We start from the raw sequence: 15,790 nt of genomic DNA, 5'->3' as shown, positions 1-15,790 counted from the left end.
GTGTGTGTATATGTGTGTGTGTGTGTGTGTGTGTGTGTGTGTGTGTGTATATACACTATCAGGAAAGTTTTAAATTATGTAATGTCCAAAAGAATTGTTAAACAAATCAAAACTTCCTTATAATTTAGCTTTTTCAAAGTATCCACCCTTGGTTTGGCTGCTTTTCTTTCATTATCTGATTGAGCTGAGAAAGAAAGAAAGAAAGAAAGAAAGAAAGAACGAATATTTTAAAAGAAATATAACAATTATAAGAAATATTTAAAAATATTTATCATAAAATATTAAATTATGTAAAAAAAAAATAAAAATAAAAACTTTATTATTATTATTGATTAAAATAATCTAATAAATTAGTGTTGCATATAAATACAAAACTGACATTAACAATATAGAATTTATAATAATAATAATAATAATCATCATCATCATCATTTTTGTAAAGTTTTTGTAAAGAATTTTCCTAGCCACAGTTTATATATTTTAGAACATGTACTTATTATTAGATTGATGATAATAATAATAATAATAATAATAATAATAATAATTTTGTAAAGAATATCCTAGCCACAATTTATATATTTTAGGGCAGAAACTTTTTTATTATTAGACTAATCATCATCATCATCCTGTAAAGAATTTTCCTAGCCGCAATTGATAAATTTTAGATCTTAAACTTATTAGATTAATAATAATAATAATAATAACAAAATAATAAATAATGTTAAACAAATACATTGTTATTATTAAAATTTCAGCTTTGATTTACTTAGTTTAATTTAGAAATTATCTTTCATTTCTAAACAGAAAATCTTAGGTTGGTTTCATGTTAATCCAGCAAGAGCAGATGTTTTTGTGTCCAGCAGACCAACTGTAAACGCCCATTGTAAGGATATAAAACTGTATTGAAGGCCATAAAATGATGGCAATGTCAGAAAACGACATTCTAGAATTTCTAGAATACTCCACCTCAATACTTCAGCTACTGTTTTGGTTGCCCCTCATCACTGAATCAGAAATGTAAGAGTAGTACTTGTATGTTGTTTAAAAAGCAGTTGGAAGTTGGCTTAAGTATGCAGACTTGGCTCATTCATTCACCCACTCCCATGTGTATGAGCCAATTAGAGAAGTATGCTAATGGTATTGGCCAGCAGGCTGAGTTTGAGCGCCTCAGGTATTTGAAACATACGGTCTGAATCAGGATCTGCTCAGTGGGACAGGAGCACAACACAACCTGTGCTTGAAATCATGTCATAGCACTCAAGTGCCAGTGAATGTGTGAAAAAAAAAAAAGTTTTTTCACTCTATTATAGACTACATAGATGGTGACGGTGACTGGAGTGGTTGGTCGCCATGCAGCGTATCCTGTGGAAATGGCAACCAGAAGCGGACCAGGTCATGCGGCTACGCCTGCACAGCCACAGAGTCACGCACATGTGACATGCCCAGCTGTCCAGGTAAGAAAGCCTTTCCCTGGACCATCCTTTGGAGGCCAAACAAGCAAACTCCTGTTCCTAGATTACCAAGTGGCATATGCTGCCAAAAAGACCATCTTTGAAATGAATGGCACTTTCTTATGTACAGGGATTGAAGATGCTTTCAAGACGGCAGCGACAGAAGTCAGTCTTCTCGCCGGCACTGAAGAGTTTAATGCAACAGAACTCTTTGGAGTTGGTAAGTTATTTGTAATTTAACACCACCTGGTTAACTGGTCACTAAAAAGCAAGCAAAACAAGCTCCTAACTCTATAATGGTACTTTTTTTACTCTATATTGTGCCATAGTCAGGCAGAGAAACAGGAATACAGATTAGCTTTCTAATACACCAATAAAACCTACTAGCTTACTATCGTAAATGTAGGAAAACATATATTGGTAAATGTTGCTTACAAACCACAACACCACTACTATCTGGACTAATGTAGTCTGATTCCTAAACAGTCTTAAGAGTCGGTTCTTAGTGAATCAAAACCAAACAGCACAACTAGTTCACTAATTAATTCATGAATCTGACCTCACTAGTTGTATTGTATGGTTTTGATTCACTAAAAAACAAACTTATAAGATAATATTAATTTATGTTTTAAGTCAGTCAAAACCAAGCGTGACTAATGTGGTCCGATTCCCGATCAAACTAAACAACATACAACTTGTGACTTACTGTGTTATGTGGAATTTAAGAAGACTATTTTATTTTATTATATTTATATTTATTTTATTTTATTTAATATTCAGTCAATTACGGTAGTTTTTCAAACATATTTCAGTCACACTTTATTTTAAGGTCCAATTCTCACTATTATTTAACTCTTACTTTTGCCTCAAACTCCAAATTACTGCTTAGTAAGGTAGTTTTTAAGTTTAGGTGTTGGGTAGGATTAGGGATGTGCTTTATACGTACTAACAAACAGCCAATATGATAATAATAGGCATGCTAATAAGCAACTAGTTAACAGTGAGAATTGTTTCCTATACTGAAGTGTTACCAATATTTCTTTATCAAAAGAAAAACTTACTGAATTAAAATTCCTTTGAATAGTTTTTAGAGACAGGAAACGTGTCAATCACGTATTTAAAAACTGCTTTGACTGTGTGATTCTGATTGTGATGTTGGTTACTCCTCCCCAGATACAGACAGCTGCGAGCGTTGGATGAACTGCAAGAGCGAGTTCCTCAAGAAATACATGAGCAAAGTGGCCAACGACCTACCTAGCTGCCCCTGCTTATACCCAACCGAGGTGGCCTACAGCACCGCAGACATCCACGACGCCACCACAAGGCGCAACTTCCGCTGGAAGGACGCCAGCGGACCAAAGGAGAAGCTGGAGATCTACAAACCCACCGCTCGCTATTGCATCCGCTCCATGCTCACGCTGGAATCCACCACGCTGGCGGCCCAGCACTGCTGCTACGACGACAGCATGAAGCTCATCACCCGAGGCAAAGGGGCCGGAACGCCCAACCTCATCAGCACCGAGTTCTCCGCCGACCTGCACTACAAAGTGGACATCCTACCATGGATCATCTGCAAGGGTGACTGGAGCCGCTACAACCAGGCTCGACCTCCCAATAACGGACAGAAATGTGCAGAGACAAGGGTGACTGGAGCCGCTACAACCAGGCTCGACCTATAAATAACGGACAGAAATGTGCAGAGAACCCTCAGGATGAGGACTACTACAAACAGTTTGAGGAGGCCAGAGAGTTCTGAGCTGAGATGATGCTATGAACCTTCTAAAACAGAAGCAGAACTCGTTTCGAAAACTGGCTGTGTGTTTGAACAGGACTTGCTATGAACATCTTCATATGGTTTCCCTCAGAACCTCTGGTTGGAGTGTTTTCATGGAAAGAATAATATCGTGGCTCTCTTTGTATTGTTGATCTGTATTACTTGGGCTATCAGATTTTTTTATAAGGAGTAAAAGGGAAAACTAAAGGGAAGTCATATCAGGAATCACCCCACCAATGATCAACTGACAGCGAGAGTTTCATGTGTTTTTGCATGCTTGTATTATGGCCAACATGCAGTTGGAAACCCTCACCTCAGGATTCTTGGACAGATATAAGGGTATCGGATACAATATTCAGGTTTCTGTGTAAACAAGCATATATTTGTCTAGTTGGATGAACAGAATTCCTATATTATGTCCTGTTGTATCACTTTTCCTTTTTTGCTAAAAACAAAACAGTCCTGCATAATCTTTGCAAAGTATTTATTGAGTCATAGTTATGTGTTGATGGTAGGGGTTTGTGCATATAGATGTATGGACACATTTTGAGTGCTAAATAAATAGTCCATGTCACATTAAATGTCAATTGTCGCTGACTCTCAGTGTGTTAAATTCACAGGAGATGATTCCATAGGATCTGTTGAGGTCAAAGAGTCTTTCACCTTGTATCACAGTCAAATAAGATCCGTCCTCAGATATTAAACACTTTAAGCCATTCCACAAGACTCCTATTAGCTCTATCCAGAAACAGGCCTAAGCTCCGCTTTTGATGTCTGATGCAAAATACTCTTCCCTTCCTTTAAATGGGGCTCAAATAATTTTTTGCAAGCTCGCTCATATTCTTAAATTCCTCAGTAATTTCTCTGACTATGATCATGCAATCACATGAATAGAGGGCCGCATTCTTAGAGCCAAAGCTGAAACCTCGGAACATCCCTTCAGATGTTTGTGTCAATGATGTTTTCACTGTTTTGTGCTGGACCAATCCTAGGTCAACATTTGACCTGTGCAGTGACATAATGCCAGACAAATAGATCTTGTTTGTTTTTGTATATATATATATATATATATATATAAAACCATTATCATACAAGAAAAGCAACAATTTTATTTAGCAATGCTAAATCGTGGTAAGACTGTAAATAAAGTAAAACGGTAAGACCTATTTGAAAAAAGTTTCTCATGCTCACCAAATAAGAAACTTTTTAAAAAAATCAAAAATACAGTAAAAAGTAAAACCAGTATTATTATGAAATGTTATTACAATTTACCTTTTCGATTTTCATATATTTTAAGATGTAATTTATTCCGGTGATGCAGAGCTGTATTTTCATGTCATGTCATTACTCCAATCTTCAGTGTCACATGATCCTTCAGAAATCATTCTAATATGCTGATTTGATGCTCAAGAAACATTTTAAATTATTATCAATGTTGAAAACAATTATGGCAAGCAATATATTTGTGGAATCTTTGATACATTTTTTCCAAGACTGATAAATATAAAGTTAAAAAAGAACAGCATTAAAAAAAAAAAAAAGTTTTACAGTAAGTTTTACTGTTTAATGCTTCATTGCTTCATTAAGTATTTTAATTAATTAAAAGTCATTTTAATTACTTTAATTAAAAGTATTTTAATTCAATTGCTTTAAAAGAGTAAAAAGGAAACAAAAAAGTTATATTTTAAATACAAACATGCATGTGTAATTGTCCAAAAATTCAATTATGCAAAAAATATGAAATGTGAAAAAAAAAAAATAATGTAATGCAAAATTATATATTAAATGATATGGATATAATATAATCCATATATTCATAAACACATTTATGAATAAATAAACAATGCACCTGATGCAAAACATCACTGACTTTTGTAGTTTTCAGCATTCTTACTGATGCATTCAAAAATACCACAAGTAATTCTTGCAAATCCAACAATAGCTCAGTTATGTTATTAAGCCAGCTAAATAACATTATCTTGGTTTAATATTATCTAGACCACCAAATTCAAAGAGTGACTAACCCCTCCCTACATTTGGTGCCTGGCAGGTATGGTTGAATTTTGATGCATGTTCACAGTAAGTCAAATGATTGTACATAAAAGCCCTAACACGTCAAACTTGATCACAGAGCCCACAGTGACAGCGGGTGACATTGAGCACAACCACATCACAAGCTCCAGAAGACGCGTTCAGCAGGACGCCGATCAAGCGGGTTTAAAGTACATCTGCTGTTAGTATCAAGTGAATTCTCATGGTCTTCTCCCATCTCACCTTCATAAAAGCACTTTGGAGTGAAGGCTAAGCTTACAGCATGGAGCGGGATAAGCAGCAGTGATCTTTATTGAATCAGACCGTCTGCTTCAGAGGCCCCTCAACATCAAAGCCAGCAGCCTGCTTTATTTTAAAACATCAGGCCTGTGTTAGAGCGGTGGCAGATCCTGCCCCATACCAACTCTATCTCTCACTCTCACACACACTCCACATGTCCTTCCAGAAGTTACACCATTTCTATTTACAGACTTCCTAACAGCAGTGGATAATAACAGACTTCTGCCTTCACAGGTGCTGTACACTGGATGGTGTTTCAGTATTGGGACTTAATACTAATCTTACAAATTTGAGGTGTTATTTTAAACGCTTAATGACAAAAGACGATGATATTACCATATTACACCAGGCATTACTGCTGTATATTCGACTTTGGTGTCCAACAGTAGTGGTTAGATCATTTTGCAATTGTAAAGAACAACAAAACACTTCAAGGCCTAAAATTCGTCAAGAAAGTTCTACAAGAAATGCATAAAAAATAATATTATTAATAAAGAAATCTAGTATATTAAAGGAATAGTTCACCCAAAAATGGCTGAAAATTTACTTAAACTCATCCACATCTTGGATGGCCTGAAGATGTTTGTTCATCGAAACAGATTTGGAGAAATTTAGCATTACATCACTTGATCACCAATGGATCCTCTGCAATGAATGGGTGCCGTCAGAGCTATTGCTTTAAATAAATGTTAAAAATTATGCAAATTGTACATTTGTACTCAATTCAAGCATGTAGAAATTTCATCTCTAACTTGAAAGTACTCTTAATTGTAAACAAGCATCTCCTGCAAACCTGCTTTAGAATGATATGCAATGCATCATTAAAAGCGCTAGAAATATAAAAATGACTTGAACTGAATTATCAGCAAATATGTAATTATTTACAATAATTTACAATTGATATATTTACAATGTGTTCTCAAGAACTGATCCCAAAATACTTATTTCTAAGGTATCAAATACAATCTACTCAACTTTACTGTACTATTTTCCCAGCATGCACAAAGGCATGAATCATTAATGAAGTTGCATAAATGTATAGTTCAGTCATGAAACTCTAGATGGCGCAGGCTGACGGGTTGTTAACGTAACTGATGATATTCAGAGTTAAACGACTTGGCACAAGCCGATTGGTTCATGTTGCATATGCAGCCAATGAGCTTGCGGCCTTGCATTTATATGGCTGGCTAGCATTCACTTGAGATTTTTGCAGCGCGCCTTCAGAGTTTCTCTGAAACCCTCCACCTTCCCCAGCTCCACCTGCATAGATCTGCTACGGGTTATTTTATATGCTATTTGTGCAGCAGCAGTATGTCTTAAATACTCCCAGCACTGTATCGCCGTATGCATCGGCAGTAGCCAGTTCCTGCACTTGCTTGCAGCAGCAGCAATAATCTACAACTACAGCAATAACCAACAGCAGCAGCAATTCAGCAGCAGTGTAGCAGATCTATTCCGCCAAGACCAAATACATTAACATAGTCATATCCATCACCATGCTAAAATCTTCAGAGAGTTGTCATGATTGAAATAAAGTTATAGCTGGTTTTTATTATGTTTAAAACTTGTTTTGTCATATCTGGAGTTCATTTTTATTACAAAAGCTCAAAAATGTTTTAAAAATATCTGATTTGTAAATTAATCATTCTTTTGTATTGAATCATTTAAGTGAATCACTTCAGTGAATCCAGTTCAGAAAACCAGTCTGAATGATTCGCTCAAATATCAGATTTAGCTTTCAATAAACTGGTCGCAATAGTTAACAGCTCACTAAAGTGGAAAAATGCAAATAGAGACGATAGACTTATTTCTATATAGAGTATGGCTTCTCTTCTTATGTTTTTATTTTATTTTTAAAAAATATTTTATATTTTACATTGTTTTTTTTCATGCGGCTGTGTCATTTTTAAAGCTCGAAAGCCTACAGTAATGGTTAGATCATTCTACAATTGCAGAGAAGGAAAAAAACACACTCAGGCCCAAAACATTTTGCAATGATGCAGAACCACTATTTGGCTTTTATAAAAGAAGTCCCACAGTGCAGTTGACCACCCTCTTCTCGTGTTATTCTCTTCAAGCGAGGCTGTTTTTAGAGCAAATCCAATTCGCTTTTGCACTCTTTCTCTAAGCGTTGGCACTTTATGGGTGGTGTAGCACATTTCAGGAAGTGTCTGGCCCACAATGCCGCAAGGGCCGCGGCTGCTTGGCGGGCTTAATTAGAAGGCAGCTCGTGCTGCGTGGAACCTGGAATAGCTGACCTGGACTGCCAGGACTAGCTTGAATGCCTGGGCTCATAGGGAGAGTGCTGCAGTCAGTGGCGTATTACCTGGCCCGATGCCTGACCTAGAGACGGGCTTGTTGGCACAGGGTGCACAGAAACTGGGGGAGGGGTTCGGGAATGAGGGGCACGCAGCTGAACAAACAGGTCAAGTAGCTGACAAACACTTCAAAGGACTCTGGGGCTCAGATTAACACTTGCTAGAGGTTTGTCCATATAAGAACGGCTGAAAACGCACACATGACCTTATGACCTTAGCCGTGACCTCAGTCTTTCACCTCACAAGTGTGCATGCAGCCTTGGAGATAACAGGATAGGAATATGGAAAAAAGTATATTTTGCAGCTTTGGGGTTTTTGTTGAAAAAAAAAAAGCTAAATTTAAACCTTTAAAACTAGACCTGAGCTGTCAGTTAAGATTATGTAAACACATTTGACCAGATACATCGATATTTGTTGAGAAAAATGCTTAAACAGAAGACATTATGACAAATGAAAGCTCTGAATAGACAAAAAAGTTGCTTTTGAAGTTAATATATTATTAGTTTTATTTTCATATCATTAAGGGTTTTACAGGTTTTACACAATTACAGGTGAATTGGGTAAAATTAACTATTTACTTTTTTTTTTTGCATTATAAGGTTTCTAAAATGTTATGTTTAAATATGCAAATGATACATTGTATAATTAAATATGCACTAATTTGCATATATTTATAATCTGAACATTGGATAAAGCCAAGTTCAAAATGCTTCATTTTGTTGACATTTTTTTACACAGGGGATTTTAGATGTCATTTTATCACTCCTTACATCAAAAAATACTGTCAACAGCTACAAAGTAAAATACATTTTCCTCATTTTTTTTAGGAATAAAATTTTATATAAACCCATAAAATTGTATATAAACAACCCCCTCTTTAAAAACCTTCAGAATATACATAAGAATAAAACTGGAAAGTTTGGTGTTTGACTGAAGTGAAGATTTCTTGCTCTGTGCATGAGGGGGGGGAATTATTTTTGGAGGGAAAAAAAAAAACCTATAAAAGATATGTATTCATATTGTAATTGAAATCTACAGACACAAATCAATAAATTGTAATAAAATAAACATTAATGTGTTTTTAAAATATATTTATTTCTATTATATAAATAGCAAAATATAAAAAAACAAATAAATTTACTTAACTAGTAATTTACAGGCAAATTCTGAGTGCAAACTGTTTCACCACGATTTTGTGTGTGTGTGTGTGTGTTTACTCTGAAATAAGACTTCCTTTCACCATCAACCACTGACAAAATACTGAACTAGTCAGAGAGAACAGTTATGCCAAGTTCCCTTTACTTCTGTTCTGCACTGAAGAGGCGTCTGCCTGCTATTTCCAGCACAGAATGTCCTTGTGTGACATGAGCAGGAGAAGACGGCCTGTGAAGCTCGGTGTACGTGACTGTGTCTCTGTACACACACTTCAGATACGGTGCAATAATAAAGAGTTTTTGGTGGCGGTGAGCGGTAGCTACCTATTGTGTGAGTCGGTGTGTGCAGAAAGACACAGGCCACATGGCAGCGATTCAGTCTGACAGAAGAGCTCAGCATGTGTGGACAGCAGGCCGAGCGGGGCCACGGCCGCACGCTTTGATCTTGACTCGCACTGCCGTCTGTTTTGCGTTTTAGGTCTCGCTGAGCGTGAGGCATTGGATACACCTTGAATGTCGAGGGGCACTCACTTCTGTGCCCTGCCACCTCTTAAAGACCAAGTATCTCTTTTCAAAGCCGAAGGGGCCCTCCGCAACCCTACTGCCACAACCTCACAAATAACATTACATCGTGCACGGCATAAAAGTGCCACTGAAATGGAGCATTGAAATGGAAAGGGACACAGGGGATATGCTTGTGTTAAGTGTTCAAGGTGAACTGTTTTATTTTGTAATGTGTTTGTGCTCATGCTATGAAGAGCAACAGGCGGAGGACATCTTCAAGAGCAGAATGAAAATATAGACATTTTCTTTTGTACACTTTCGTTATTGACTTAATCTACCATTCTTTAAGTTCTTGAGTGACATTACTTTTTTTTTTTTTTCAAATTAGCAATAAAATTCTATCAAAAACCCCCATAAAGGCTACATATACAATTCACATTTACAAATGAATATATCTATTAAACATTCCTTAAAAAAGAAAATTCAGTTGCTTTGTTTCTCGGTTTTTTTTTTAAGGAAAGAAATCAAATAACGTGCAAAATATTTGTAAATGTGTGGATTACACATTTTACACAATACATGTGCTACTTGGTCTGTTTTTCACCCACAAAAATGTTTTTCAGTCGCACGGGTGTATTTGTAGCAATAGCCAACGTTGTATGTGTCAAAATTATCAATTTTTCTTTTATGCCAAAAATCATTAGGATATTAAGTAAAGATCATGTTCCATGAAGATATTTTGTAAGTTTCTTACCGTAAATATATCAAAACTTAATTTTTGATTGGTAATATGCATTGATAAGGACTTTATTTGGACAACTTTAAAGGCAATTTTCTCAATATTTCTGTTTTTTTTTTTGCACCCTCAGATTCCAGATTTTCAAATAGTTGTATCTCAAATATTGTCCTATAACAAACAATGCATCTATGGAAAGCTTATTTATTCCGATGACGTATAAATCTCAATTTAAATAACTGACCCTTATGACTAGTTTTGTGGTCCATCCAGGGTCACATTTGTGTCTTTAATAATATTCTATTAATCTTGAATGTTATGCAATAAAACTCTTACTCAACACGTCAAACACTTCTAGATACTACTGAATATAATGTAAAACAGTTTGTAAACACATAAGTAGTCTGTTTTTATTTTGTTCATTGACATTTCCAATGAGAGCATTTTTCATTTCTTTTTTATTCAATGCCACAAGAGCAATATAACAAAAGGTTTATGTATAATTGAATCTAATTTACAAAATGTAACTTATTCTTTTCATGTATATAGTATTTTTCTAATAAAATAAATAATTGTATAATAAATAGTGTTCTTTACGTTCAAAAATGCCAATATGAAAAAATAGCACATCAAATACACAGATTTCTGTCATACACTCAAGTCTCAGTACATCACGCAGTTCTCACTGTAGCAGCAAGGGGCGCTATTGCGGGTTACGGTAAGTATGATATCAAGTCAAATAGTGGATTTGCGATTTGAATAGAATTATAATGAACACTAAACTCTGCAGGACACCGGCCCTCCAGGACCGAGTTTGGGCACCCCTGATTTAGATAGAAGTGTTAATATATGTCTCCCTAAATAAAAACAGTATTTAAATCTACATGTATTTGAAGGTAAGTCTGTCGCCAACTTGAGCAGTGAGGTTTGATACCGACATGAAGGAACGCGTGTTATTCATGTACAAGTGGGAATGCAGTGCGCAATCTGCATTTGCATATTTGATTGACAGGCAGATTTATTAAGAAAGCCGAATTATCTCATCCTACAATAGTGTAAAAGACGTCAATGTTGTACCAGCTCTCTATAAAGAACAAATGTAAGTATTGTCATAACTGGAAACAGCACAAAGGACTCTGTGAGTCTGTCAACCATTCACTGAAGAAGAAAAAAATCATCACTCTTTAAGGCGCTGAAAGAAACCAAACGTCAATGTGGCACTACCCACAAACACAATGGGATGACAATAAATCCACAGTACGTAGGACAAATTTCAGGACAACATGGGACAGCCACAGGATTGTTCCTTATGGATCTTAAAGGAAAGCGCTATTAACCCAAACCTTCCAAACACTGACTAAAAAACAACATCAATCCGATTTGACATCAAACAAACATTTGCGAGTTATTTCGTTTCTCCAGATTCTCTGGGGAGCTTCTATTTTCACCTCTGGGTTATTGTCGAGTGTGTAATTTATTTCTAGACTGTAAATCTTCGGCAGCACACAGTTAAGATTATAAGATATGTGGGGAGTAGAAAAGGCAGGGGGAAGACGAGGATAGAACTTTTGCTGTCTGTTAGAGCCTCAAAAACAAATATGATGCTACAAATAGAGTAGTGTTTTTGTCTGGAATACAAGGGCTCATGGGACATGGAGACTAAATAAAAGAGTGAATACAGTAGACCTCCAGATAAAACAACAAACTGTAGACAATAAATTTGGCCAAAGAAAAAAATGACACTTTCTAACACAGGAAGCATTCAAATGGTTCAGCATCCAGGTCAGTTTATGGAAAGTGGAACAAAAAAAAAGAGATCCGAGTCCACTTCTAATGCCAGGAACAGTGTGAATGCAAAGATAATTCCGTTTTGTTTTCCACTAGTGCACTTAACGAGGATTTTCAAAGCAACCACAGTTTTTTTTACCCCGTGTTGATGTAGCTCCTATTGAAACAGGAAGTTTGGGCGGGACATACAGAGGTACTAACTAATCGGGTTTAGTTACATCGCAGTCATGGACCATGATTTGCTATTTGCTACTCTGCAGCAGCTGGTGTTAGAGAGGGACATTGTCATTTTAGAGAACATTTGATTGGACAGAAATCTGCAGTACAGGATGAATCATCTATATTTTTGACCTCTTTTCCCAGAATAGAATCTAAAATGTACATCTAGTAATTTATTTATTTTTTATTTAGTGAATTGAGTTTTCATAAACATTAAGACTGTATTAGGTTATTTGCTGTCCCAGAGCCAATTATAAGCTGACACTCCCACAAAATATCAGTTAAGCTTGTGTTTATTTACTGAAATTGCAAGAAAAGCCTGGACATATAATCAATTTTCACATGACAGCCACAATAATAGGGTGACCTATTTTACTTTGAATACAAAGTTTTTTTTTTATTCCATTGATATGACTGGAGCCCTCATTCATGAGACTGTTAAAAATATTAGTACATAAAAAAAAAAAAATGAATATGACTAAGTAAAATGAGGTAAAAACAGGCAGTCAATGAATGAATGAATGAATGAATAAATCAGTCAGCACTTACAACTGCACACCATTTCTCATTTTTATTGAACATTACAATAGCAAGAGGTTAGTACAATCTGCTGTTTGAAACGCTCACAGACATTTCATTAATAAATGCAGGCTCATTTAAAACTAAAATAAGCATATATATCTTACATTTTTATAGTACTGCAAGAGTTTGAACTAAAGAAAAAGTCTAAACTGCAAAACCTTCTTCAATGTAATAACCTTCAACATATTTGAATCAGTGTAATTTATAAATACATTTTAGAGATCCTCTCATTTTTCTGCCATTATAAAACACAGACCTAAAATATATTTTGCATTTTCAAAGATGGACTAACAGTCATTTTTTTAGCTTGCTTTTTGGGGTCTCATCTCCTGAGCACTACACATGGCATTAGAAAACACACAAAGCTGTTCGCCTGTTAATACAGCTCAACCACAGAAGTGCACGATGCAGCTTTCAAACAAGGTCAAGTGAACGCACAGTACGCAAAAGAAATGCATACTTGGATTATGCAACATGCGCCATATTCTTAGTACACTCATGAGCAGTGCAGTTAGTCAAAGTAGTGCACTTAGTAAGACGCTGGGCAAAAGTGCGTGTGCATCTAGTCTCATCAGAAGATCTTTCTGAGATCCTACTGCCATCAAATGTGGTGAAAGTGTAACAACCACAAATCAACTTATTTTCAACAGTGCATATCATTAGATTTGAGAATAGTCCCACTCTTTAAAGGTATAGATCACCTAAAAATGACTCACCCTCACGTCATTCCAATCTGCACAACCTTTCTGCATGAAAAAAACAAAAGAATGGAAAGATCACTCTTTTTCATGTGATTTTAACAAATGGGGACTGAATCTTTTAAGCAATAAAATGGACATAAAAGCACCAAAGCATCATGTGACTTGTACACAAGTTCTTAAGACTCCGAACATAGCGCACTAGTCATATCTACCATTTTGTTATGATACTCTGGTTCTTTTTAATTGTTTTAAAGCTTATTATATGGAAAAGAATGGCCAGGATACAGTTTGGAATGACGTGAGAATGAGTAAATGACAAAATCTAATTCTTGGGTGAATTACTCATCCAACTGAACTGCTATACATAGCTTTAAAAAAGTCAAATGAAAAGGCAATTCTTGTAATTTCAAAAAGGATTTTATCCTGTATGCCACGTTACGTGTATGCATTTGCAACTCAACCAAAAATCGCGTCAGAAATCTCCACTCAGACCTTTTTTTACAAGTCCCTAAACTAAACTTCTGCACAAAACAAGCATCTTGGCTATATATAAAAACATGATAGTAAAAGTAATATTAAACGTCAAGTAAGCAAAAAACCAATAAGCCGTTTACATCAATGGCCACCCTGTTTTAACAACCCTTAGCTTATTTACAATGACAAGGACGGTGCATATTGTTTCAAAGAGGAATAGAAATGGAGCATCAAGTCTTGTCCAGAACATACTAGAAGCTGAGTTTCTTGGAAGCCCACTAAAACCAGAGCAGTACAGTAGTCCCGAAGTGCACTTGGCATGTCCTTTTCTTAGCAGACGCCTTAGGCAAATTACCCTGCTAACCCCCCCCACCCCCTCTCAAGTGACAGTAAAACAGATGACACTGTCTATGCTATGCCTATGAACGGAGCGCAAAAGTAGTATGGTAGGTTTTTATAAAAGACTGAATAAATAATATTGGGAATCATTGTGAATAAATGAATATATGTGTTTCTATCTGTGCAAGAAAGAAAAAGATGAAAGAAAAGACATATTGCAACCTTTTTGTCCCTTTCTGATTGTGTCCTACAATGACACAACATCAAGCTCTTGCTATAAAGATCCCAGCGCTGGCATATTGCTGCAGAAATAGAGGATGATTTCACACCGCTTCAGTCACTCACGGTCCCGAGTCGACAAACTCCACCTTCGATTGCCAGTGACTGTCCGGCCACCGCCCCAGGAGGAAGTCTGGATATGTGAGTCTGGCAAACAGAGAGAGAAACAGAGTGTTTACAGGGTCAAGAATGAGTGTGGTGGGAAAGCACACAGCTGTTGGATGGTGGGAGTGAGGTGTCCTCTTTGCCTCTGGCACGCGCCCTGGTCGTGTTCTCTGACAGGCTACGATAAGCGGCCCTCAGGGAGCCAGAAGCAGACAGCTCCCTGCCCATGTGTGAGGAGAATGAAAGCACTGGTATCATCCCAGAGTGCCCCAGGCCACCTGTCGCTAACACTGGTCCATTAAGGGAGGACACGCATACGGTAAAAGTCAGTGGAAAACTGTGACCTCTCTCGACACGGTGCGTGTCAGTTATCGTAGTGATCCATATCTTACTCCCACACTCTGCGTGACTTCCCAGCACAGGCTCAGGAGGATTACTGGCAAGTTAGGAAACAAAAATTCAAAACTCAATCAAATAAATAATAGAACACCACACAAACCGCAAAAATCTACTCTGTGAAAATACATAAGCAATCCATCAGAAAAAAAAAAGAATAATACAATTTGAATATAAATAAAAGTATGATATAAATAAAATATAGGGTTCAATGATTTCTGCAATGTGGAAAACACAGACACCATGGAATCCAGTAATAAAAATGGAATTTAAAGCATAATGCAGAATGTTGCAGAATTTGGCAAATTTTGGATGAACAAATTGAGGAAAAAAACAGGGATTTCATACTCGTTTTGCACACTAGATACCACATGGAACGTTTCCATTCACAGTTTCAGGGGTTAAAGCAAAAAAAAACCTGAGCCTGAACAGGTTTTAACATGTGAAAGGATACTATGGAAAAGTTATTGCTTTTCTTTTTCAAACTGATTTTTTTTTCATGAATATATGGTTGACCTGAAGAATGAAAGCTATACACTTGGAAAATTATGAGCTATATCACTGCTTATCGACACTAGGGGTGTGACAATACACTTAGCTCACAAGATGAGACAAAATACAGATACTTGGTTCACTAGA

At 36.3% G+C, this 15,790-nt stretch overlaps 2 protein-coding genes across 2 annotated transcripts in view; one reads left to right on the top strand and one right to left on the bottom strand.

Moving 5' to 3' along the window:
• Positions 1–3,942, top strand: part of LOC107705406 (isthmin-1-like) — a 15,776-nt gene extending 11,834 nt beyond the window's left edge. Inside the window, exons 4-7 of the mRNA XM_016508682.1 lie at positions 1,311–1,454; positions 1,582–1,671; positions 2,625–3,094; positions 3,154–3,942. Coding sequence (XP_016364168.1) covers positions 1,311–1,454; positions 1,582–1,671; positions 2,625–3,094; positions 3,154–3,207 — 758 coding nt within the window. The 3' untranslated portion in view covers positions 3,208–3,942. The remainder of the gene's footprint in view (positions 1–1,310; positions 1,455–1,581; positions 1,672–2,624; positions 3,095–3,153) is intronic.
• Positions 3,943–12,833: 8,891 nt separating this feature from the next.
• The window catches only part of tasp1 (taspase, threonine aspartase, 1), a 33,144-nt gene continuing 30,187 nt past the window's right edge, over positions 12,834–15,790 (bottom strand). The window contains exon 14 of the mRNA XM_016508681.1: positions 12,834–14,797. Coding sequence (XP_016364167.1) covers positions 14,705–14,797 — 93 coding nt within the window. The 3' untranslated portion in view covers positions 12,834–14,704. The remainder of the gene's footprint in view (positions 14,798–15,790) is intronic.

This window comes from Sinocyclocheilus rhinocerous, unplaced genomic scaffold, assembly GCF_001515625.1.
Source record: "Sinocyclocheilus rhinocerous isolate Xijiao unplaced genomic scaffold, SAMN03320098_v1.1 scaffold564, whole genome shotgun sequence".
In the NCBI taxonomy this organism is placed as follows: Eukaryota; Metazoa; Chordata; class Actinopteri; order Cypriniformes; family Cyprinidae; genus Sinocyclocheilus; species Sinocyclocheilus rhinocerous.
The sequence above is the reverse complement of the archived record's forward strand: the minus strand, read 5'-3'. Positions and strand labels throughout refer to the sequence as shown.